The 26,378-nt window shown below is 45.8% G+C and overlaps 1 protein-coding gene across 1 annotated transcript in view; it reads left to right on the top strand.

Annotated features, from left to right (window-relative positions):
* The window catches only part of Adamts17 (ADAM metallopeptidase with thrombospondin type 1 motif 17), a 315,106-nt gene that overhangs the window by 170,326 nt on the left and 118,402 nt on the right, over nt 1–26,378 (top strand). Inside the window, exons 11-13 of the mRNA XM_032893438.1 lie at nt 10,533–10,634; nt 12,107–12,252; nt 22,931–23,097. Coding sequence (XP_032749329.1) covers nt 10,533–10,634; nt 12,107–12,252; nt 22,931–23,097 — 415 coding nt within the window. The remainder of the gene's footprint in view (nt 1–10,532; nt 10,635–12,106; nt 12,253–22,930; nt 23,098–26,378) is intronic.

Genomic DNA, 26,378 nt, shown 5'->3' with positions numbered 1-26,378 from the left:
AAAGGTATGTATCACTATGACTGTTTCGTGTGCTCCATTTTAAATGTCCACCTAGTCCAGCCAGTATGAGCATGGGTATCCGTCCCCTCACAGGCTGTATCCCTGAACAAAACAGAATCACCCTCCCCGGTAGCCATCAACTACCCATAGTTCCTCATCTAAAGGTGGGGCTTCTCCCCAATCTATGCAGGGAGTTTCATCTGGCTTCCAGACATTGTGAGTTTGTGTGTGCAGTTGTCCTGTCCCGTTCATCAAATACTATTTGTCTGCAGACATCCATTACCTCTGACTGTGAATCGCAATGTCTGTTCTTCTCTGAGTCTTAGACGGAAGGGTCGTGACATGGGCATCTCATGTAGAGTTGGGTATTTCATAGTCTGTGCCTTCACATGTTGACCAGCTATGGGCTCTGCGCTCACAGCCATCTACAGCCAAGAGAAGCTTCTCTGGTGATGATGGAAAGATGCATCCATCTATAGGTATAAAGGTAATTTAGGAGGGCATAGTTGCTAGTAGTTGGTGACTATGCATGGCAGCTACTAAGCAATTATAACAGAGCGAATTTGTCACTTTTCTGTTACTGTAACAAAATACTGGAGATAATCAACTTAGAAAAAGACCAGGTTTATTTTGCCTCATGGTTTCTGAGTCATCACTTCCTGGTCTGATGCTTTGGATAATCTGATAAAGTCGCCCATCTTGGCAGTCGGAGCATAAAGAAACAATGTTGTTCACCTCGTGGTGAGCAGGAAATGGAGAGGACATGACTGGGGTCCTCAAGACCCCAGTAACTAAACACACACCCCACCATTACCTCTCAAAAGGTCTATGACTTTCCAACAGCACCCAGCTGGGACCAAGCCTTTAACTCGTGGGCCCTTAGCAGATATTTCAGATCAACCCCACCATAGACACTTGGCTTTCAGTGTGATTTTTTTCAAGTTTATTTTAATGTTTCCCAAATGAGCAAAATATGCACAAAGTACAAGAGCTGAAACATGATCATATGTGTGTATGTCTCCTTTTCCATTTAAACATTAGCACACTTCCATATTTATGTGACCTTTAGACTTTTCTTCTCTTGACAATGTCTTAGTCAAGTCTGTTATAAATGGAGTCACTCCATTTAAACTTACTGTAGATTGTATTATATATTAACTTATTGTGAGACAATTTTAGGTCCCAGGGGAGTATAAAATAGTAAATTTCACTCACCAACTTTTCATACATTAATATATTCTGTGATCCTAGAGCAATTATTAAAACCAGAAAATTTTCACAGAAGTGATAATATATGAGGAAATATCTGGTACAACCTGGTTTGAACATTACACAAAGGATACATGTGTGAAACCACCACACAGCACTCCATAAATATTTACAGTGTCTGTAGAAATTAGAAACCGGAAAGGCTGGGGAAGCAGTTCAACGGGAGAGTGCTTGCGTGGCGTGCTTATGCCCCTGTGCTTGACCCACCACACTTGAATATTCTCTTGTTGAAAACAGGAACTTACCTTACTACCATCTGAGAGACACTCAGGTTTTGCCCATTTCTGCCTTTTCTCCACCCACAGTCCCAACAGAATCCTGATTGGCATTTACTCTTCTGTCTCCCGCATCACTGCCCCTCCATGCTAGTCCCTCAGTCCGTCTTCATTGTTCACGACTTCCATGCGTCTGCAGACTACTAACTAGCCAGTTGGTTCATGAATTGGGCCTGCCTTTCTTGCGCTTGCATTACAGTGAGATTATTCATTATTGCAAGGATAACCTGAGGAGTGGGGGGTTACTATGGTGGGTGGCTATACTGTTACCTTTAGTCACATGACTGAGGTGCTGCCTCATGGGATTCTTCATTGAAACTTACGGCTTCCCCTTTTGTACTCAGAGCTTGTTTGTAGCAGGGCTTCCCAGGCTAGGCCCTCCTGACATGCTGAGCTAGGTAATTCTCCGTTGCTAAGAGACGGTTTGTACCCTTAGGAGTTTAGCAACATCCTTGGCATACATTCCCCATGCTGGAGGCACAGTGACCACTCCTGACGAAGCTGAGACAACGAAAAGCTGTGTCTTTGGATGCCACCAAATGTTCTTCGAGGTGTCAGCTGCCCCAACTGAGAATCACAGATCGCAGGATAAATACCTAGACGTAGGTTAAAGGCCATTTCTCATGCTCCTCAATTCTGTAGTTTTATTTACCTAGAACCCAACAGAAGACACACAGAAAAGTGCAGAGACTGCAAGTGCAGCCACACTGGTTTTTCACTATGTGTACAAGTGTGGCCAGCACATCAGGAAGCAGGGCATGTAAGGTCACCCAGAATGGCCCTGGTTACTCGTTTCTACTCACTCCCCCTAAGAGTGACCACCATTGTGGCCAATCATTGCATTGTGGCTGTTTGTCCACCTTTGAATTTTATATAGCACTGAGAGCACACATTGGTTATAGATCTTGTGTGTCTCATTTCCAAAGCTGCACACTTTCATAAGCAGTGCGGGAGAGTGCCTCCCTCCCCTGCACCTTTACCTCATCTTATTTCTTATTTCTCAATACTTTACCTATTTAGTCATTTTTATTTCACATGCATTGACATTTTGCCTGCATGTCTATCTGAGGGTGCTGGATCCCCTGAAACTGGAGTTAGAGACAACCGTGAGGTGCCATGGGGGTGCTTGGGGGTACTTCTCTCTGGAAGAGAAGCCAGTGCTCCTAACCACTAGGAAATCTCTCCAGCCCCATCAGCCCACCTTCCTTACCTTTGCCCATCTTGACTGTTTCTAAAGTAAGTGCATTGCAAGTGAAATGGAATTTCTTATATTAATGAGCTTGAGTATTTAGCCGTATATTGAAGACTAGTGCTTTCTCTTTTCTGTGCACTGGCTTTATGTTTGTTTGTTTTTAAATTTTGTTACGTTGTGTCTCTGAGTTTTTTTTTTTTTAATGGTCTTTAGAAACTTTACTGGGAACAGAAAATGGACCTTTAGCTGTGGTAAAAGTCCTTCAGCCTCAACTTTTATTCAGCTCAGTATAGTTTTTTGCCGTTTTATGCACATATATGTGAGGTAAAACATCTCTTTTCTAAAAATCATGGGTTTTGTTCCATCCCCAAAATGGTCTTTTCACTGCTAAGCTGTAAATAAGTTTATTTCTGTGGCGTCCTTCTTCTTTTTCATTTATGAATTTGCTTTCATGTTAAATTCCTTAATAGAACATAATTTGTGTGTGTGTGTGTGTGTGTGTGAGAGAGAGAGAGAGAGAGAGAGAGAGAGAGAGAGAGAGTGCAGGTGCCCATAGAGGCTGAAAGAGTGTGTTGGATCCCTGGAACTGGAGTAACCCAGTGTGGGGGCTGGGAATCCCACTTAAAAAGTATACATTGCTCTTAACCATAGAGCAGTCTCTGCAGACCCTGTGTCTTGGTCCTTATGTCTGGATTTCCCAGTCTGTCCCACTCATCACATCATGCACTTAATGTTTAAATGACCATAACTTTATACAATATTTTAATACACTGAACATGCACTTCTCCACAATTTTCCTGGTGAATTATTCCTTGTTTATTTTCTCATGTAGTCTTCAGAATATTCTCATTTAGTTCAAATTGTGTGATTGTGTTCAATTCAGTTGGATTCTTTTGTAAATTAACTTAGTGGGAAGTGTGTTCTTGTACCTAACTCTGAATCATCCTACAGTAACATCATGTTCTCTTCCTTGACTTCTACATGTCTTCTGACCCACCCTTGGGAGAACTTCTAATTTGTCTTTGTATAAATCTTACATATTTCTTCTTACAAGACAGTCCTGTTCTTTTCTTGAGTGAGGTCTTTTCTTCCATTATGTCACTGAGTTGATGTCTTAAAAGCAGATGCAGCCATCTTGCTAAATGAACTGTCTGGATATTCTGGTTGAATTTTTTTCATTTTCTAGTTCCAGGATCCCTTTGCCCACACACTAATTTCTTCTCTGATCTGAAAAAACAATTGGCTATCCTTGTCTTCTTGACTTTGAGACAAATGCCTCCATGAGTATATATCAAGTTTAAAAAGTATACATTGCTTTAAATCTTATTAAACATTTACTAAGAATCACAATTGAATTTTATCAAATGTCTTTTCATTGTCCCTGGGGAGAACAAAATTCTCATTTAAAAAATTCTCATTTTTTTAAAAGTATCTGTTCGTAAGCATGAGTGTTTTGCCTGCATGTATGTTGTCACATGGAGCGTGCTCATGCCTGGTGCCCATGGATACCAGAAGAGGGTATCAGATCCTGTGGAACTGGGGTTACAGGCTGTGACGAGCTGTCACGTGGGTACCAGTGCTCCTCACTGAGCCATCCTCCCAACCTCAGCACCTCGCTTTTGACTTAGTAGGATGGTGAATTTATTAGCATACATTCAAACACTTAGCTCCCTGAATTCTGGAGGGAATTGTATTTGGTCCTGGTATAATTCATTCAAATGTGCTAGCAAGTTGTATTTTGAGTCTTTGCAACAATTATTCATAAATAACTTCCATATGGATTTTTTTCCGTAAGCTTATTCTGTTTGGGGTCATGACCCCAAACATGACTGTTATATTAGTTAGTATTTTTTTTAAAAATGGGAAATGCTTTCCCTTCACATGGTCTTAAATCCTTTAAGAATGTTGGTGTTAGCTGTTCCTTGGAAGTTAAATAGAAATACCTGTGAGAGAAACAGTGCTAAGGATCCGTCAGGATACCCATGGGGCCTTTCTAGGTCTCCTCCATCGCTCAGTCTGTAGTCAGAGGGAGGGGGGGAGAGGGAGAAGAGAGGAAATTAGTCTGGATTAATTAGATTAATTAATTAGGGGTTGATTAGATTGGTTAATTAATTAAGCAGTAATTAGTCTGGTGACAGAATCCCTGACGACAGACAGCTTAAGGGGAGGTATTCGGTTCGTCCAACAGTTGGAGGGAATTGGCTGTCAGGGCAAGCATGGTGGCTGGCGCTTGAGATGCCTGGCGACGATGCATCAGTCAGGATTTGAAGCACAGTAAGTTCTTGTTCTCAGGTAGCTTCCTACTCTTTTATACAGTGCAATACTCAACCCAAGACAGGCACTGCCCACTTGGACTCCTAGCAAGGATGATGATCCTCACAGGTGCGGAAGAAGCCAGCCCCATCTAGATAGTCCCTCACAGGCGTGTCCAGAGGCTTGCCTCTGAGGTGATTCTAGATCCTGTCAAGTTGATAATCAGTATTAACCATTACAATGTGTGTGCATGTGTGCCAGGCTTAGCCTCAATCACTCAATACGTTGTCATTGTTTGAGACAGGGTCTCAGTATGCAGTCTTGGCTGGCCTAGAGCTTCCTCTGTAGACGAGGCTGAACTCACAGAGATCCTCCTGCCTCTGCCTCCAGAGTGCTGAGATTAACGGCATGAGACATCATGCCTGGCTCTATCTTATTTTTTGAGACAGTGTTTCTCCCTGAGCTCGAGTCTCCCAGATTCGGCTGGACTGGCTTGCCCACAAGCCCAGGAATCCCTCCATCTCTGCCTCCACACTGCTAGGTTACAGTGACATGTGGGTTCTGGGGATCTGGACTTGTTTGTGGGGTTAACACTCTATCCACTGAGCCATCTCTGCTCCACACCCGGGCTTACCGTCAAACAGTAGATCCATTCTTTTGAACATTTACAGAAAAACTATGGGTTTTATACATAAAAGAAGTCAAGTGGGCTCTGCTCTGCAATTTAATTACCTCCTTCCTTCTGGTTTACATGTTTTCTTCCCCTTTTCTTGAGTACTTTACTAAAGGTTTTTCTGGTTCGCTTGTCCTACAGAGAACCAGGTCTGAAGGTTTTCTTCGCTTGCTCTGCCTCTTACATAATAAAATAATCATTTCTCTTTATTCTGTTTTGATCGTCTTGAGGGCAGTGTTCACAGTACTGACCACTGAAGCAGACTTCTGCACCTACCAAGAGCAGGCTCTATGCACAGTCGCCTTTTCTTTACAAGACACGGTCATCCAAAATTGCCCAGGGTGGCCTTGAACTCACTCTGTAGCCAAAGAGAACCTTGAAATGTACTGGGGTTATGTTTTGTGAATATTCCATGACCATTAAAGATGGGTCTTTACAGCCTGGAGAGATGGCTCAGCAGTTAAGAGCACTGACTGCTCTTCTAGAGGTCCTGAGTTCAATTCCCAGCAACTGCATGGTGGCTCACAACCATCTGTACTGAGATCAGATGTCCTCTTCTGGTATGTCTGAGGACAGCTACCGTCTACTCACATACATAAAATAAATAAGTCTTTTAAAAAGAATATGTCTTGACATATTTGTGTTAAGAACTGGAATCTTTTTATCAATTCTGCTATGTTATTTATGTCTCTTGTATCAAGTTTTCTTTCTTTTTTTTTGGAGCTGGGGACTGAACCCAGGGCCTTGCGCTTGCTAGGCAAGCACTTCTTGTATCAATTATTATGTGACTGTTTTATTTGTCATGGGTTAAGAAAGCCCATTAAATTACTATACTAACTTCTTTTTTTGTGTGTTCTACCCTTATATCCCAAGTCAGTTTTGTTTAATGAGATTTAATACTATGCACTATTTGGGGCATAGATACTAGATGATCATCGAGGGTCCTATATCCTTATATTATTTCATGTTTCTGGTTCTGGGTTCAAGTGTGATCAACATTAGAAAGTTGTTCTCCTCTGCCTTTATTCTGGATTCCAAATCCCATTGAATGGCTGCTGCCCAGCACATAGCAGAGATCTCATGTGAAGGTTCTAGCTTAGCAAATAAGGTCGGCTCATCTGTTGCTATGTCAGATGGTTCTTGGCATAGGTTGTGTTTTTCTGTTTTGTTTTGTTTTTTGTTTTGTTTTTGTTTTTCTGGCTTTCCTTGCTTTTCTGTTAGCTTTTCTTTTGTAGAAGCTTAGGGCTCTTTCCAGTGATCTCCTCTATTGCACGTTGTATATCCAATTAACCCTCCGTGTTTTTTATTCTCTAGACACTAACAAAAATATCCCTTGTCTTCGATGTTTGGAAAAGTACTAAAAAAGTGTATCTGTGTTAGTTCACTATTGTCTCTTAACAGGTTACCACAAAATATGGCCACTTAAAACAAAACATACCTATTACCGTTCAGGCTCTGAGGGTTAGGGACAAAGGAGTGGCTCAGCCAGGCCTTCTATGTCTTGGCAATCTTACAAGGTTATGAGGAGGGCGTAGGGCTGACCTACAGGCTCATATGAAACTCAGCGGTGGACATGTTTGTTGCTGGACTCACTGGCTCACCGAGGAATTGCTGGAAGGCCCCAGTTCCTTGTAGGTTGTTGGAGCGAAGGGTGAAGTCTCATGCTGTCTAATTTGTCAGGCTGGGCTCGGTTCACAGTAGCATGGTCTTTTTCGACATGGCAGCTACTTTGACCAAAGGAGGCAAGCCTAGAAATCAATTCAGGGAGCCTTTATGGAGATCAGAGTGTCGTATGAGATAATGATGATGTCACATCCTGCCATTTGTGCTGCATTTTGTGGATTAAAAGTAAGTCGGTGGGCAGGGGAAAATGGCGAGCGTGGCCATCTGCAAAGGTAAGCATGGAAATCAACGACTTTGCCCGCTGCCTCCACGTCAGCACAGTCGTGAGGTGCCCAGCACCATCCGGAGGGTGATGGTAACACTCAGGCTGCAGAACTGTCAACAGCTTGGCCCTTGACTCCTCCAGACATGGCAAGGGAAACGAAGAGAGAAAGTATCAACCGTCAATACCAGAGAGGAGCCAGCAGCAGCAGATCCTTGCAGAGTGCATACTGCCACAGGCTTTAGCCAGCAGGTACCTGACAGTGCCGGAGAATGGGGAAGAGGACGAGGCGAAGAATGATGACAGAGTTGAGGGCAATTCCAGATTTAACTGAACAAGCTTAAAAGGCCATCCTGGAGAGGCACTGCGGGTGGCCACACATGGGCCCACGACTGCTATTCTAAAGCCTCCTTCCGAGCTTACTCCCCCTCTTAACAAACCAAAACCACCAGTCTGATTCCTAGCACCAGCGTTTTGCCTGTGCTTGCAGTGTCTGCAGAGGAAATCCCACCACATCCTACTGCTGTAACCGTGATCTGTCTGCTCTGGTGCCAAGGCATTTGGCTCGATCTTACCTCCACGATAACACAAGTCGGACTGAAAACGGACACCCCCGACATCTTCACAGAGCCTGTATCCAGATTTCTCTCCAGTATGTTCCTGGGAGGGAAACTGTAGCTGTGACAGTATACAATGCCTGCAAGAAATATTGATGGATGATTTTCCAAAGTTGTTCAAAAATTCCGAATGTTAACATCAGTATGCAACAGTTCCTGTTGGCTGTGTCCCTGTTAAGGTTTGGAATTCTCCATCTTTTTCCAGTCTGTGTACAAGTATCTAAAGATGGTCTTAATTTGCCTTTGCCTGATGGCTGGAAAGGTTTGGGATATTTTCATAGGCTTAACTGCCATCTAAATATCATTTTATGAAATGCTCATGTCTCCTGTCCATTTTTCCACTAGGTCTTTTTTACTTATTGGATCTGTAATAGTTTTTTGGTTTGTTGTTCTCTTTTTAAAAAAAAAATGCTAGATACATTCTGTTGGTTATTGCAAATATCTCCCCATCTAAGGCAAGCACTTCCTCTGATACTCTTATACATGCCTGTTAATAAACACAACTTCTTCATTTTAATGGAGTATCATTCATTCTACCTTCCCCTCCTTTGTTGTTGGTACTGTTTAAGAAGGTTCCATTCCACCTCCCTCTCTTTGACTTTGATAATTAGGGAAGTTTCATGAGAAAGCCCTGTCTATAAAACACACAGTAAACAGTTCACCCCGCCTCCTTCCTCTCTCTCCTAATCCTAAGCATTCCTGCCCCCTAATTGTGCTCCCAGGTCCACTGTGTCTAGTGACCACATGTCTGAACATGGCCATAACACTGGGGAAACTGTTAGGTGAGAGTGTGAGAGATCGCGCTTTTAGTCAGGGGCCGTCATCTTTATGGGAGCAACCGTGCCACACTAGGGCTCTCATCCTTTCACCGTTCCATGGAGAGATACACAGTAATGGGGATGGGTAGATCTCTCTGGACCCACATGTGAAATGTTCCACTTCTGTCACTGACTCGTTCCGAGGCTCAGACCAGCTCCCTCACACTTGAGAAGTGGGGAGCAGCGACCTTTCCTTCACTCGTTGTAAGGGCCCCCTCCGTTACTGTTTTCCTTCCTTTCTACTTTATTTTTGTCCCTCCGATCTCCACACATTTCTTTCCTTCAGACAGCGCAGTTGCACATCTGTTCAGTGCAGATGTTGGAGACTGCTTAGAACAGCAGCCTTCTAAATGGAGCACAGCCCGCCCTTTGCAAAACTCACTATCACCTTCCTGTGCTGTGCTGCAGGGGGTCCGTCCCATGTTGCCTGAAGGGCACCAGCTATAGCCACTGGCCACACAGTGAAGAGTGAGGTCTTCCCATTCCTGCTCAAGCTTCTTAGCCTGAATTGGGTTTGGCATCCTGGAAGCACTGTGTCTTTAAAAGCACCGTAGGAACATCTGTTTCCAATTTTCAGGCCATGATCATGGTGAGGATTTGGGTGCAAGTAGTTTATGTGGGAAGCAATCCCAGGAAATACTGTGAGGGGCCATCTACAGGGGGAAAGTGTAGAAAGGTACATTGATGGGTGTAACTCATCAACGGCCTCAGGCAACAGACTGTCCCACTAGGACCCTTAAGCCACGTGCAGAACTTAGCCCAGAATCCTTCTCCCAGTGGAACAGGGTCAGCCAGCTCCCATCTCTTATGGCTGATGGTCCTGTCTGCTCACAAGTCCTCTGGGGAAGAAGAACAGCCATGCCTGCCTTGGTAATTTTGATAATTTGCCTCATTCTGAACACTTTGTCAATGTCCAAATGTCTTATTAATACAGCTGGGAGTCTCTTTTTCGATGCTTATTTCTGTTCTAGTAGAATTGCTTTAGTTCTCTCTTCATGGGCTTTCCAAGTTTTTCTAGGTAAAATACTGTAATAATTTATGCCCAGCTCAGCAGAGGCAGAAGCCAGGCAGGGAGAATAGAAGGCTGCCTCTGCTTTTTGACCTCCTATTTCTGGCCCCTATGATATCTGCTTAAACCACCATCTCACTCACGTGGGACCCTGGCTATGAAGCTGCCTCTGGTGAAGTTGGGTTAAGCCTGTTTCTTGTATTTTGTCAGCCCATGGGTATCTGCTTCACCCCATGCACTCAGTGGAAGGGATCTATTTACTCGCCACTCCTGGGAAGCACCTCCTAGAATTCCCTGAGTTTGGAACTCCTAAACCCAGTCCCCGTGATACAAGCCTTTCTAGGAGTAAATGCAAGAATTCCACTGGGCTGAATTAGCTAGTTACCGTTTTTTTAGAGTTCCAGATTCATGACCCTCCCTTCTCCCCATGTGTTTCGAATCCCAAATCTGAGTGGTGATTTCTCTGTGGCTTTGACCCCAGCTGGGACCTACATCTGGGAGTGTGCCTGAGGCACTCATGGTTGCTTCTCTTATCCTACAGCATCTGATGTGTGCTGGGCTGTGGTGTCTGGTAGAGGGAGACACATCCTGCAAGACCAAGCTGGACCCTCCCCTGGATGGCACTGAGTGTGGAGCAGACAAGGTAACACCCAGTTTCCAGCACTCCAGGCAAGCCGCCTCACATCCCCTGAACACTGAGCTTCTCCTCCTCTGGAAGGCAGTGTACACTCTGAAACACCCCTGAGCACTCTAGCACTGCCCGGAGAGCCCACTGCAGGCTGAGTGTCTGTGTCTCTCCTTGCCGAAAAAATCAATCATTTCCTTCATACTTCAAGTGAATTTTCAAGACAGGATCTCTCTGTGTGGCCTATGCAGTCTTGGATTTTGTTCTGTAGACCAGGCTGGCCTCAAACTCAGAGATCCATCTGCCTCTGCCTCCTGAGTGCTGAGGTTAAAGGCCTGTGCCACCACCACCTAGCAAGGGAAAAGGTTTTGAATGAGTAGATGTTAAATGGAAAATGAGATCATTTGCTATACATTGATGGGAATCTTTCCAGCTAGGCTTTATTCAGTAAACCTGAGCCTTATGAAGTGGCGAGACTCTAAGGGTGTGAAAGAGGAGCTGGGCAGGACCTGCAGCCCCACAACTCCCTCTTTAGTCTCTTGGGCTAAAAAGTTGGTTTCTTGTTTCCTCTGCCCTCTTCCTTTCCTTCCTCCTAACCTCCTCCCCTTGCCCTTCTCCCTCCTTTTCCCCCTCCTCCTCCCTCCTTCCCCCTTCCCCTTATCATCATCTCCTTTCTTTCTCTCTCTCCCCCACCTCGTCCCTCTCCCCTTCCCCTTCCCTCTCCCCCATCCCTCACCATCCCTCCCCCCTCCCCGCTCCACCTCCTCCCCCCACCTCCTTCATGTCCCTTTTGAGATAGAATCATTGTATCTACCACAGGCTGTCCTTGAACTCGTGATCCTTCAAGGCCTTCAATTCTCAAATCCTGGGGTTTCAGGCCCTTTTCTGCCACACCTGGCTTATTGGAAGCCTTGAAATAATTAGAACAGAAAGTAATGCTCTATTCTGATGCTGTGTTTGGGGAGCACTGGGTCACACACTCAGGGGAAATCTGTTTTAGAGATTGGCTTCCTTTTATCCTCAGAGAGAATGCATCTACCTAGAGCTAATCCCTCCCCTCCTCCATCTGCATAGAGCAGGCTGGCCTCCGCCTCCTTTAGAACCTTGCGCCACCACACCTGACTTAGATTGTTGTTTCTAAGTACTAAACCAGCCTTGAAGTTCTGGCCTCAGATGCTGAAATTGCTGCCCTTCCAGAGAGAGATACACATGCACATTATTCAGAGTTCACACACCTTGACTTGTGTTCTCCTGCCCCATGGGTCAATCCATTTCTTGAGAATTTAGAAATTCTCTGTAGAGCACATTCCATGTGTAAGTTTGTGGCAAGCTCCAAACCCCAGGGAGATTACACACCAGGCTGAGCAACATTTACCCAGCATGCACATCCTGAAATACTCAACCTTCCTGGAAATTTCAAAGTGGTTTTTGACACCAAGAAGGAGTCAGTCCTTTAGGGTATGGAGTGGCTTTGCCTCTGTGCGTTTCAGTGGTGCCGGGCTGGAGAGTGTGTGAGCAAGACGCCCATCCCAGAGCATGTGGACGGGGACTGGAGTCCGTGGAGCGCCTGGAGCATGTGCAGCCGAACGTGTGGTACAGGAGCGCGATTCCGGCAGAGGAAATGTGACAATCCCCCGTAAGTTTCCCCTCAGATCCTACTGCAAGGGCGTCCCACTCTGGATCTTCCCCCCAATGCTGAGAAATGTCTTTAAAGAGAAGCAGAACAGACTATGGTTGAGGTCAAGGGCCTGGAGTGTATGGGGTCATCGTACCTCTGCTGGAGCTCTCTCTGAGCACAGAGATACAGTGAGGTCCCAGCACAAGCTAGCTCCATTATCCTTTACTTGGCTGTGGTATAAAGACTCCCCAAGACAGCTAGATGACAATCTGTCTTGACCGCACCATGGTCTTCTGAGTTGAGGGCCATTCTTGGGAAGCATTGAGACCTTCTCGAAGGGGACCTTCAACTTGCTGTTGGCAGACTTGGGAGCAGGTTGAGCATACGCTTGGAAGTATCTGTGGATGGATTCAGTATTTGCTCAGCTAAATCATTTTCACTGTTTCTCTTTCTAGAACTATTTGACAAGGGGAAAAGTTAGGTATTTTTCTAAATTCCTATGGACTTTTCATGGACTATGATACACCAAAGACCCTTCCTGTTCACCACAGGAGATTTGCCTTGGAAAACTCAGGGTTAGATTTTTATGCTCCAATATAATAATTACACCCCCATGCGTTTTCTTCTCCTTTGAGCTTTCCCACTTTTAAGCGTCCTCTTTGATGACCTGCTTTCTCTCTTGACTGTCCTTGGTCAGATCCCCTGTCCGTTTAGAGAGCAAGCAAGTGCTAAATTGTATCTAAACATGAAGTTGTTTTCCACGTCAAAGTCATATTGATGACTAATGAGCAGATACCTGCTTGTAAAAAGCCCCAATGTTCAGGCTGCCTAATTAAATCACAGGGTGATTGGATCCTTCACTGATCCAGGTTAGCTAAGAGCTAACCAACTCTAGGAGAATGTCCTTTATGTAAAAGGATGGGTGACATCCATAGTTTAGTAGGCGGCAGTAACATCAAAATTTTCAGTGATCCATAACAATTGGCATTATGCAAAATGTCTTTTTCAGGTGAGATACAGCTTAACGCCTGGCACATAGTAGGTGTTTAAACTCTTAGGAATGACTCTCTTAACTGAAAGCCTAGATGACCTCCTGGTAAGGGAATGCACTGGGTGATGATTAAATGCCTTTGACTGAGTAGTGAGATATGATTGACATGGCTCAGTCCTAAGTACTGGCTCTGACTCTCAAAGGAGAGATGTGGGTTTGAATTCATAGACCTGAGGTTTAGGCCTGTCATAGCCATTGGCCATTTGACCTTGAGGAGAATGCTCCTGTTCCCTGGGTCTTAGTTTCCCCGGTTAGAGCCCACTGCATGTGAGAGGAAGACACCCAAATGTAAAATCTGGCCCAGGTCAGTCTTCAAGTCCAGTCATATTCCTTATACTACAGCAGCTTCTGCTTGTAGTAAAAATTGTAGACTGGTAAAAAATGTAAAGATCTGTGGGATACCTTTGGCATTGCATAAGTGGCTCTTATCACTAGCAGAACCAGGATGACGCCACCCACCTTCTCCGTCTCACTCACAGAGCTGTACTGCAGCTCAGCACGGGATGGGAGGGGCTTCTATAAGTGCGGAAGGCTGTCTGTGTTGTGCTTAGAGCCTTGGCTGAATATTAGCCTCCTTTGGCTTATCACATACCTCAACCCTTATCAGGTGGTATCCAGTAAGCATCACCCCATCAATATTCGCCGGGCACTGACAAGCTGGGCAGTTTGATTTATTTAAATGGTAAGAGTACTTTGTGCATATCACATGATGTCCCAGAGCTGGGAAAATGCTTTAGGCACACTCTTCAGGGACCAGCGTCACCCTTTTATCCAGCAGTGCTATTGGCTAAGATCCCCCTGAAGGAGACAGCTTGCAGAGGAGACTTTCCAGAAGCTTTGTGGTTTCTCACCAAGGCTGTCACAATCCTAACTACATCTTGACCTACCCTCCTGCTGCCCTGTCCTACCCAGGAGGCATTTTCCAAGAGTCTCCTTAAGACTTCCTGGTTCCTAGAATTGTGTTGCTGTACCCACCCTGGCTTGCCCTCCTGTGATGTTATGTGTGTTGGGAATCTAGTCCCATCCATCCAGATCCAGTGGCCCCAGAGGAGAAAGTGCTTATACCTTTTTCTTTCATGTATCTGTGTTCTTCACAGGTACTCAACCACACCCTATTGTGCCCAGACCCTTGCCTCAGTCCTGTCACCATCATGACTTTACCTCTTCTTTACCTCCTGTGCTTTGTCACCGAGGACTGTGAAAATTAAAAGGACAGCCACCCACACAGATGCAGACTTGTGGGCTCTTTACACAGTGGTGTAGGACGATGGTGTATGTCCCTTCTCACCCAGTCTCTGCTGCCCTGATGGCTGTGGGACAGACTGGTGCTAAAAATGTACCAAGAGGTGGCTACTGTTCTTGTTTCTTCAAAGCCTGTGTTCCTTCTAGCCGATTTTTTTCCTGTTTTCAGTAAGCATTAGGTATAAATAATGCTGTGCACGGTTTACAGCAACAAGCAAATAGATACAAAATCCTGCCCACCCTCCCACAGTTCCCCTGACCCATATTTCAAACCGGATCCCTTGTAAGCTACACTCTCCTCCCTGTTCACTTCTACCATCTTCGTACATATCAGCACCATTTCTGCCTTACTCAAGGGCACAGCCCCGTGTCCACGGTTACCCCCTTGTCTCACATACAGCTGTTTATAGCAAGTCAGGTGAATGGGGCCTACCATCACCACGTATCATTTTCCAAAAGTACCGTGGAATACATGGGCTCTGTTGGTTATTAGCCAGGTAGTTTCTGTGCCCAAGGTCATGCAAGTAAATACAATGGCTTGGTAATTTCTCTCTAAAAGAAAGAAGCGGAAGTCCAAAACCAAGGGGATCTGTGGGATTGGTTTCTCCTTGAATGCCTGGAAGACAGACAGTGTGTTTCCTGTATTTGTTCAGGTTTCGTGGCTCTAGTGGTCTTTGTCCTCCCCAGCTTACAGACATACCACCGTCTACCTGTATTTTCATGAGGTCTCTTCCTTCTCGTCTCTTGGAAGTATTTACCATTGGACTTCAGGCCCGTGTAGTCTGAGATATCCTCAGCTTAAGATCCTGAAATGCATCCCTTTTACAACTCTTTTTCTGAATGCAGCGACATTCTCACATTCCAGGCCAGCCTGTCTTAGGAACCGGCATGACCGTCATTTGGCTTACCCCCACCGTGAAGCATCTTGTCTTCAATTTAGCCACAATGGTCCAACCCAAGGCCTTCAGCAGCACTGCCCCAGCCTTAACTTGCCTTTGCCATTATTAAGATCTCTGTGTAAATCTCTTATCCCCAGAGGAGCCCCTTCCCTGACCACCCTGTTTAAAGTGGGGGTCAGCTTCATTCTGTCTAAGCTTCCTCCTTGCACTGCAGCTGCTCTGCCACTTATATTGCAACTTGGTTGAGTTTTGCTTTGTCCTCCTTGGCCTTGGAGCATCCTGCAGGCATAGAGCAGATTCCACCTTCCCTGCCTACAGCAGAGCAAAGCTCAATAAAATATGCTGGGATGGACGTCTCCTTTCCTGCTTTCCCAGGAGAAGTGATCTCTCTGCCTTCCCCAGGCCTCCATAACACACCCCCAATGTCTTTCTTCTCTTCAGAAACACTAAAATTAACCAAATCCATCACACCAAATAACAGATCACCAATAAGCTTCCCTAACCTGTATCGTCTCTTGGATGCTCTAACGAGCCAGGCCGTGTAGCCCACCCTTCCCCTGCAATTCTGTCCCTTACAGCCAGAGATGCTCAGGAATAAGCCTGAGCATGTCACCCCAGCCTTGGGTATTTCAAGTAAGAAAATGACCTGGTTTTCTTCTGAGATACTGACACCTTTGTGGTCTGTCTGCTCACTGCTATGACCATTGGCTTCACTTCCTGTTGAGAATGGGAGCGCCTTGCTCCATCTCCTTGGAAAACGGTCTACGAGAGTCCATCCTACCTTCCTGGAGCCAACCCAGGAAAGAGGAGAAAAACCCGGTCAGACGTTGGGCAGGTGGATCCCAGCAGCCCTGGTGTTTGCTGAAGTAACTGGGTCAGCAGTGCAGGCAATCAGGGCTCCGAGCATACAGCCTGCTCTTGCACAATGCCTATGTGATGATTGTTACACAGCACAGCTGATCATGGACTTTGTGCCAAGTTCTGACCATAACAACATATTCTCTGTCTCACTCCTTAAATCAGACAGCTCACTGCCCTGATATTCCAAGAGGATGGCCAGAGCTCACCACTGTGTACAGCTTGGAACATTCCCATAAGCCTCTCCCCATGGTTTTCTCTGCACATCCCTGGCTCCTTTCCCTCTAGTCTGCAGCTGGTTTATTCACTGTCCAAAGATACTGGCCAGAGACTCCCCCATCACCCCACCCCTTTTTCCTGGTCCTGGTTTTTATATCTACTGGTGGGTTTACTTCCCAGTATACACAGAGGTGGAGGGCATCTGTGTTTTTAAACCAGCTTCCCACATTTGTTCTTTCCTATTGCTCTTGGTTAGGGTTAGTGGAAAATTCATCTCTGTCCTGGATTTTGATGCTGGGTGAAAGAGGGAGGCAGAGAGAAAAGGCTCAGGTGCACATGTGTGGAGCTCTCCGTCCCAGTCCCAGTGCCTGCAGGATGGTGTAAAGAACAGAGGACAGAGGTTGGTACATCAGGGCCACTGCAGCATTGTCACCTCTCAGCCACATCAAAGGGATGGGGAAGCAGCTAGTCACTCGGTACTCAGAGGGGGAAGGGCAGAGTAGAGTTCTGACAGCGCTCAGCTTCGAGTCCCCAGTGAGCCCCACGTGTGCTTTCAGTATTGTGACCTGGACTTTCTATGGGTTCCTCATTATAAACAAACAAACAAACAAAAATAGAACCCTAAGTTGTCTATTCTTAGCAGCAGTTACAGTCTGGCTTAGATACTTGTCAGAGACCTCAACACTAGAATACCTTGTGCCAAGGTGCCCCAGCTGGACCCTCCTCTCCCAGACCACATGGATTTGTTTGTCCTATCCCTCCCAAGGAAGGTCAGGGCTGCCACCACCCAATCTACCGTCTCCTTATCTCTACTGCTTCTCTGTGGATGCTCAGGGCAGTCCGTGGAAAACGGACTGCTGTGAAGCTGACCCTGGTAGGAGACAGGAAGCGCTTGAGGAGGGTCAGAGGTGGATGAAATCCATCTTTCTCTCCACACCTGTTTCTCCTCCAAGCCTCACTTCCTTATTCTTGTTTATCCTTAAACATGTTTATAAAAGTCAAACCTCATGAAAATTAAAGCATCCCACAAAGTATGGTTCATTACCACCCAGGCTCACACACACTGGAGCATCCATGCACGTGTGTGCCAGCACTGTGCGACTGAAGATGCTGGCCCTGTGTGCCTGCATGTGTGACCATGCATGGCTAGCTTTGCATGGCGGCTGTCCCAACTGTGTTGCCATGAGCTAGCACGTGGATTTCTATTTGCTCCACCTCCTTGCTGCTATACGCTGCCATTGGTCTTCTCCACTGCGGACTTTCTGCTGGGCGTGTTGCAGAATCTCCTAAGGTTTGGATTTTACTCACCAGCAGTGAAGGTGGGCATCTCTGTCTGCCTCCCTTGGATATCCTTGTCTTGGGCAGGGCCTGTTCAAGCCTTTTTAGTTTATATCGATCTAAGCCGTATCTACGTTTAGAAGGTCCTGAGAGATGACGCTTTAAACATGGAGGATGCCTCATTTTTACATGTGTGGCTTCAGAGAACTTCCAGGGTGAGCGGGAGTCCCAGACCATGTTTGATTGTCCATAACTGAAAAACTACAGGAAACAAAACAGTGAATCTGAGAAATCACCATACTGCAGAGCCAGAAATGAGGAGGAAGAACCTGTGTGGCCGTGACATGCGTGGTGATGGCATTACTTGGGTAGTGGACCTCGCAGCTAGTTGGTCAGTTTTTCTTTTCCTGTGTTGGTTAGAATAATGATTCTAATTATTTTTATCAGTTATGGATCTTTTTCCATTTGTGTGTGTGTGTGTCTGTGTGTGTGTGTCTGTGTGTGTATGTCTGTGTGTATGTCTGTGTATGTGTGTGTGTCTCTGTGTGTGTGTATGTCTGTGTGTGTTGTGCATGTGTTTATGCATGTTTGCACTGTGTAGCTGTGCATCCTGTATGCACATGGATATGGAGGCCCAATATTGATGCTGGGAACCTTCCACCTTATTCATCAAGACAGGAGCTGTCAATCAAACCCTTCGATGCTTGAGATGGCTAAATCTGCTAGCCAACTTGCTCTCGGGAATCCCGTCTCTATCTTCCATTGCAGGATATCTTGCCTATCCAGCATTTACATGGCTTCTTGGATTCCAAACTCTATTACTCATGCTTGTGTGGCAAGCACTTCAGCCAGTAAGCCATTTCCCCAGCCCTCGTGGACACTTTGAGCAGAGTAAGTTTACTGTGAAGAAACCCTAGCTTTATATAGCAAGTGATTAGAGTCAGAGGGAAATAGACTCTAGGAGACAATCAGAACGCTGATGGATACAGGATGTGTAGATGTAGGCAGAGTCTTCCTGTGTCATCTGGATGAGGATGCCCCTTACACTCCTAGGTCTGAGACTGTTAGCATTCTCAGAATGCTCTCATCTGGGGGTTGGGAGGGACTTGTAAGCTGAACTCTCTGGGGAGGCAGGGTGGGTGTCAGAGGAGAGAAGCTGCATTACAGAATAGGATAGGACTCTGCCTCAACGGTTCCTATACTCAAAGCCATCCTGGGGTAGGCAGGAGGATGCTGCCGGAAGTCACTATGAGGAAAATGGAGAGGAAACCCTGTTCCTCTTTAGTCTCTCTAGAACCTGAGCACAAAGTCTGCTTTAACTAGAGACTCTTCTCATGCTGTCCTGAGTATCATTTCATTGAAATGTGAAGATACTCTCCTACATTTCTATATCCTTTTTAAAACAGTATCTTTTATTATTGGAGATAATATAATTACATCATTTTCCCCCTCCTGTTCCTTATTCAAACCCCTTCCATTTGCCCCTCCATGCTCTTTCAAATTCATGATCTCCTTTTTTCATTAATTGTTGTTATACACACACACACACACACACACACACACACACACACACACACATATTCTTAAATACAACATGGTTAGTCTATATGATATTACTTATACACATATTTTTCAGGGCTGGCCATTCGTATTAGATGACCAGTTAGTGTGCTGTTCCCTGGGGAGGACTATTTTTCCCAGCATCCTCAGTGGTCTGTAGTCCTTCATATGGGTTTGAGGTCTTTCGGGCTTTCTCCCGTCCACATTAGCATGCCTATTGTTGTTGGCCTTGTTCAGCTCATTTAGTCAGTCTTGTTGGTCAGACTTTATGGGTGTAGCTTCTGACATTCCTACAGGACACAGTCTCACAGCAAGCTCCCTGATCTCCACCTCTTACCGTCTTTCTGCCCCCTCTTCCACCATGTTCCCTGAGCCTCATGTGTATCCGCCAGAACAGGCTCTACAGTTCTGCATTTTGATTTGTCGTGGTCTGATGTTCTCCATCTGCTGCAAAGAGAAGTTCCCTAAATAAAGAGTGAGGCCTGCATTTACCCATAGGTTCAAAACAAATATTCAGACCGTTACAGAATATGTCCTGACTGCTTCAGTGGCGGAACGTGACTGGAAGACATGGAAACTCCCCCAGCCTGCCCTTGGTCAGGGCGTCCTAGTGCAGCAACAGAGAATCTATTCAAGCTTGTGGTTTCCTTCTTCCTGCTCTAAGCTCATGCGATTACTGCAGTTCGTTTTACTTTTGTTTCTTTGTAACAACTCCATCTCCTGTTCAAACAGCATGCCCCTGTCTGTGTTTTCCATTCACTCTAAAGTATCTTTATGAGGGTGGTTTTAAAGTAGTTGTCTATTAACAGATTTGCCCAACAACTGAGTTATCAGGGATGGGGTCTGCGGATACTTTTTGTTCCTTTGAGGTACATTTTGGATAATTTTTGTTTGTTCCTTTGAATGAGGTATGTTTTTCTGTTTTCTTTTGTGCCCTGTGAATTTTTTTTTTTTTTTTTGCTAAAAACTGGACATTTGAATCTATGGTAGCTTCAGGTTTGCTGCCTTTGATGTCTTTGTTGTGTTTGTTTATGTCTGAATGAGACCTCCATGCTGGGTGTCAATCTGAAGGAAAAGTTTAAGGTCTTTTCTGACCCTGGACCTTTTCTTGGCCATGCCTCATAGCTTTCTAACTTCTGGAGACCCAGTTACTTTTAAATGACTTAATCTCTAAATGTCTGGCATATACCTGTCTGTCTGTCTGTCTGTCTATCTACTTTTTTTTTTTAATTTCTAGTCAGGGTCTCTCTATGTAGTCCTGACTGTCCTGGAAACGGAAAGGCATTAAAAAGGAGAAATGGCACAGGGAAGCTGATCTTTGGAAGTCCCTGGAAGCCATGTTCCCTTCTGGGGTCTTCAGCAGCACTGCTCAGTGGTCAAAAGCAGCGGTCAGCATTTGGAGCACAGAGGCTGGATAGTTGGTGAGTGAGGCTTTTCTTACACCTGGTACCATCAAGACCTTGACTGTCTTCCATGGTGCCTAGGGTAGAAGATGAATATTGGCTTCCACCATACTAAAGGATGAAATAGACCAAGCTAACTGTGGTGTACCAGCCAGGAATCCACAAGCTTTGACATACACTCCCACATTTCAACAGTAGTTATGGACGACAGTTTTAGCTGTCTACATAGAGACCTATCCCTGCATTGTGGATGTAGGGAGATTCCTGGTGCTTTCCAATCTGCCGTCTTCTTTGACATCTCGTGTTCTCCACCACTCATTGCTCCTCCTCCTCTCCTCCCCACCCCCCATCATTTTAAAGTAATCAATCTTCATGTAGTTTAGCCCAGTTCAATCTCTTATTTATTGAGGTCCAACCCAGGCTCTGCTGCAGGCACCCGCACAGGGAAGGATTTTAATATACACTTAAGGAAAGGGGGACATGGTTGAGCTTGGAACAGTTTGCAGAAGATACGTGCCATACCATACATCCCTTCTTGTTTCCCAGTTGTGAGAACTTACCTATTACAATCAAAGTGTCTCTCTCAATGCCCCACGTGGCTTTGGGGGCCTAGTCTATCTCTGTTCCTTCTACACTTCTTTGTGATATAGAAACCCATTCTGTGGTACATGGTACCGTAGTCCTGGGGGACGTGGTGTGAGATTGCATCTATCCAAGTTCATGATATGATCACTTCTCTGAGGTGAGCTTGCCTGGTGTTCTAGGCAGAAAACAGAACACAGGATCCATCCTTTGGGTCCCTTCAGACCTTTAAAGAACTGGCTTTTCTTAACGTGGGTAGAATTTGAACTCAGGATCCCTCGAAGAGCCATCAGTATGTAATTTTCCCTGCCTTCTCCTCTGAAGAGGAAGGAATTCTTTAGTGTGTGTGAGGCTGACAGGGGCCTAGAGAGGCCTTTCCTTCTACCTGGCATGTTATTCACATAATGCCTTGTATACTATGAGAGGCGGGCTCATCCACTCTACCAGATGTTTTTATAACGTTTTATTATAATACAGCCAAACCCTTTATTTCACCTGCTGTCTCTGGCCGCTTCTATACAGTAGCAGTTTTTGCAATAAACTGTGTGGGTCAAAGGCCAAAGCTACTCATTCTGGGGCCCTTTGGTGGAAAAGGCTTGTTGATCGTTGGTGTAGATTTTTTTATAAAGACTTTTGCCATTCTCTTGTCTTATATCTTTCCTCTAAAACCATGATTCAGAGGGTGGTCTGTGAACACGATGAGAGACAGAAGAGGGAAGGAAATACCCACCTCCCCAATATTTGGTTTGTGAGTACAAAGGGCAGGCACTAGATATATGACTATTTAAATACCAGTTTTCTTTCTTATGCTGAATTTCAATAAAAAGCAATTCATCACCATATGTCATCGTGGTCTTGGTACTATGGAAATGTATGGGAGACTTGAGCTTGTCTAGATCAGAGCCCCTCAAAGACACCTTAGGACCTCTCAGAGAAGCTAAGCAAACCACATTGTGGCCATCCCAGGTAGGATTCCGCCATGCTGTCTTGATGAACCTTAGATGTGTGCACTCTGCCATGGAACACAGCCCATTCTCTAGAACTGCTTATCCAGTCAGTGTACACATGACACCTAGGAAGCCAGGCCACAGCGCCGACCTCACACGTGCAGAGCTGAGACTTAACTGGCTGATATCCAGGGACTGACCATGCATGAATGAATCATCCCACATTGTTATAAAGTTATAACCTCACTTTGTTATAAATGAGAACTCTTTAATCCTCCTAAAACTTGGAAACTTGTGGAATATATCAAAGAGTGTTTTAAACATCTTCATAGTGATTTTCTTTTAAAGCAGCAAAATTTCCTTTGGGGTGTTCAAGGTTACACATGACCAAGTCTTAAATCTGAATGGAAGATACAACTTGTGGATCTTGCTGAACTGATTCTCACTGTACCCTGTTTCCAGATGACCTTTATTTACAGTCCTCTGATGCGTCTTTCTGCTGAACACACTTTAACATGGTATGGGGCTGGGCTTACCCAGATGTCATCTGCACGAGAGACCCAGTTACTCTGGAAACCTTGCCCACATCTTCCTAGCAACAGTACCACTACTGTTTCCACAAGACCAGCTGGCTAACCCAGATCTTCTTCTCTCTAGCCCTGGGCCTGGAGGCACACACTGCCAGGGCGCCAGCGTAGAACATGCAGCCTGCGAGAACCTGCCCTGCCCCAAGGGTGTGCCCAGCTTCCGGGACCAACAATGCCAAGCCCATGACCGACTGAGCAGCAAGAAGAGAGGCCTGTTGACAGCAGTGGTGGTTGATGGTAACGGCATATGGCCCTTCCTTCCATTGTAGCCTCCCTCTCTCTTTTCCAAAGAACTATAAAACCCAGTTAGGGATGCTAAGAAGCCTCAACTCCCACCCCAGCCCACCTGAGAAGACTCCTGCCTTCTGCCCAAGTTAGTCATGGTCCTGCCATGGTGAGGTTGAGATCTCCCCGCACAGGCCACAAAGGCAGATGGTAGGCTAGATTCATTCTTCAGCAAGGCAAGTATGCTAGCATGTGTTTCCCACTATGCCCCGTTCCGAGGTACCAAGAGTAGAATGGTGTGTTTTGAGCGTGTGTTGTTTTACTTTCCTTGGCTCACTTGGGTTGTCTTTCCTCTTGGCCTGGAGTACTTGGAAGGCTTTTGAGAACCATGCACAATGTAGGAAAGAGGATGATCAGCCTGGGTCACGTTTTCTTGCTAAAACCTTTCTCCCCCCAACTAGGAGACTGTGTGCCGTAAGCTACCACTATATTTTCAGCCCCTAGAAGGAAATCTAGGTGTTGAACCATATCTCCACTGAGTCTGTGGTGTCTGGTCATTGTAGGTGAGGACATACAAGGCCTAATCCAGAGTGTTGGGGTTTTGCCTAAAACCCCTCCCCTTTAAGTAACAGGACTTTGTATTGCAATACTGACAAAATGGTCCCATTTATCAAGCATATCACAAGCCAGGCACAGGTTAGGTCTACATTCACCGAGCATGTAAGAGAAGCTGCTAGGAATGGGAGGTGACGGGTTTGTGATGTCTGGGCTCCAGCAGCTGACAGAGTTGACTCAGAGAATAACCCACTGGCTCTCGGTACCCAAATACCCTGGCAGGAACAATGTAGTCACAGGCACAGTGAGGGATCCTTGCAACGAAATCAGCTGAGTCTGGTGTCTACAACTTCCAAGTGGTTTCAGAAGAATGAAAGCCTTGGTTTTCCACCCCATGAAATCCTTGTGCAGGCACCTGTGATTCCAAGTTCAAATGCGCCTAGATGTTTCAGGGTGAGGGAGCCCAAATATCCCAGGCAACAGCAGCTTCAGATCTGCAGCTCGTAGCCCAACACCCTGACCTCTCAATTTTGTGCTATCTTGAAAATAGCATATGTTGTTTTCAATGGTACCTGCTTAGCTGAGGACCTTTGAAGTAACAGAAAGCTCATTTCCCTGACATTTTTCCTTGTATTTAAAAAACATACCTCCTTGGCAGGGATGGGAGGGCGCCTAATCATGGCGGTGCTGTCACTCAGCCAGCAGAATTCAGAAGAAGTTCAGCTTTCTCATCCCCAACTTTCCCTGAAGAAAAAGAGAGGAGACAAGAGAATCCTCTCTCCCAAAATAGAGGGTGCTGTTGGAGGCACCCTTACTTTTCTGTCTGGGCATTAAAGTGATGCACAGGAAGCCTAGAGGCTCCCAGCTACCTCAGGCATATTCAGACCCCTGATTGGAACCAAGATATTACCAGAGACAGCCGCTACGCTCCAGGTCAGCAGCTCGCTGTGATGGGAATCACTCTGGTACCAAGGCTTCCGTTGTCTCCAAAGAGCCAGGGAAGTTTGAAGCCTCTTCTGTCCTCTCTTCCTTTCCTGGAGCAAGAAGGCATTAGGGCTGAGATACCTTCACCTCTGCAACATTTCTTCTCAGCTCTCCGTGTGTGCGTGCGTGCATGCATGCGTGTGGTGAGGGGGGCAGTTCGTTGCTTGCTTGCTTTGTTTTTAACCAGTCTTGCTTCAGGTATTCAGGGCAGAAGTCCTACTTGAGCAACTCCATCTTAAATTTCTATTGACCACTAACTTTTGAATGAATGGCTGAATGTTTTGGTTCCCTTATCATCGTAGTAACTGAGACCGCGGTCAGCCAGGCCTTTTTCATGGGGAGGTTCCTTGAGGACTTTGACAGATCTAAGTTGCATTTTCTCACACATTTGTGTCTTGTTCCATTCTACCCATGTAACAAGTAATTAGATCTAACAAATGCCTTGACCTGAAAAGGCCAGCCATATTTGATAAGACTTATAGACTGGAGGTGTTCGGCCTTTGAAGGAGAGACCTCGGGTTCAGGGCTCTGCGAGGGTGGCTTGACCCAATGTCCTCTGTGGTGAAATTGCCACGACTCATTACGTATGAGGTTCCGTTTTTCTCAGTACGAACAGAAGCCAGCATTTTTAAAAGCATTTCAGAAGGGCAACAGCGGAATACTAAATGGATGATTCAGATGGCCGATGATAAATGTTCCTCTGAACCCCTCTTTCTAAAAGGCACAATTCTAGCTGAGCCGTGAGAGGAGGAGCCCTCTGGTTGGGCTCTCGCTCCTCACAGCCCAGTATAACTGCCCTATTCACAGAGCTGCTATCACTGCAGAATTCTTTGGCGAGTGACGCACGGTTCAGTCAAGGGGAAGCAGTAGTTTCTCTCCCCTCTCTCCCCTCTTTTAAAAAGAATTCTTGCAGAGGTAGACTTTCCGAAGGAGGGCTCGGGACCACAAATCCATTCCACCTCCAAAGGAGGACAAAGACTCTCCTCAGAAAAGGTCCCGAAGAGGAAAAGCCTTCAGACAGAAACCCACTGAGGTGGCCACTTGCCAAATCTGTCTCTGCTTTCCCTGTGGGATCTTGTCACAGTAGAAACGTCCAAAGGTTCAGACCCGTGTGACCAGGCCAACAGCAGGCTCCATTCCCACTAAAGTGTTGGAAGGCTGCATCCGGACAAAGTGGCTTTTTCCCAGCTCCTTTGCTTCACATGAGAGACCTCCCCCACCCTCCAGTCTGAGTGTCTGAGTGTCTGAGTGTCTGAGTGAATAGGGATGGGAGGGTCAGAGCCGTGACTCCTACTCAGCCAAGTGGCCCAGAGATGGAGGAGCATTGTGACAAAGATGGAGGGTGTTCCCAAAGGACCAGTGAGAGGCTGGAACCAAGATATCTGAAAAGATTAGGTCCTTCTTCTATGGCCTTCAGGAGCCCTGCCTCCAGTGCCGGCTACCTTTCTCTAAACGTCTCCAACAGCCAACCATGGAAACCCACTGCTCCGATTAGATAAATCTGGGTCACATCTCCAAATCGTTCTAGGTCACTTACGGCTCAGAATTCAAAGCTCTGTAATGTTTGAAAGGCAATGGTAGGGGCTGGGGATTTAGCTCAGTGGTAGAGCGCTTACCTAGGAAGCGCAAGGCCGGGTTCGGTCCCCAGCTCGAAAAAAAAGAACCAAAAAAAAAAAAAAAAAAAAAAAAAAAAGAAGAAAGGCAATGGTAGCTGGGTAGCCACATAATAACGCCCCCTGCTTGCACTCAAGGGA

The sequence above is a fragment of the Rattus rattus genome, chromosome 2, assembly GCF_011064425.1.
Source record: "Rattus rattus isolate New Zealand chromosome 2, Rrattus_CSIRO_v1, whole genome shotgun sequence".
NCBI lineage: Eukaryota > Metazoa > Chordata > Mammalia > Rodentia > Muridae > Rattus > Rattus rattus.
The sequence above is the reverse complement of the archived record's forward strand: the minus strand, read 5'-3'. Positions and strand labels throughout refer to the sequence as shown.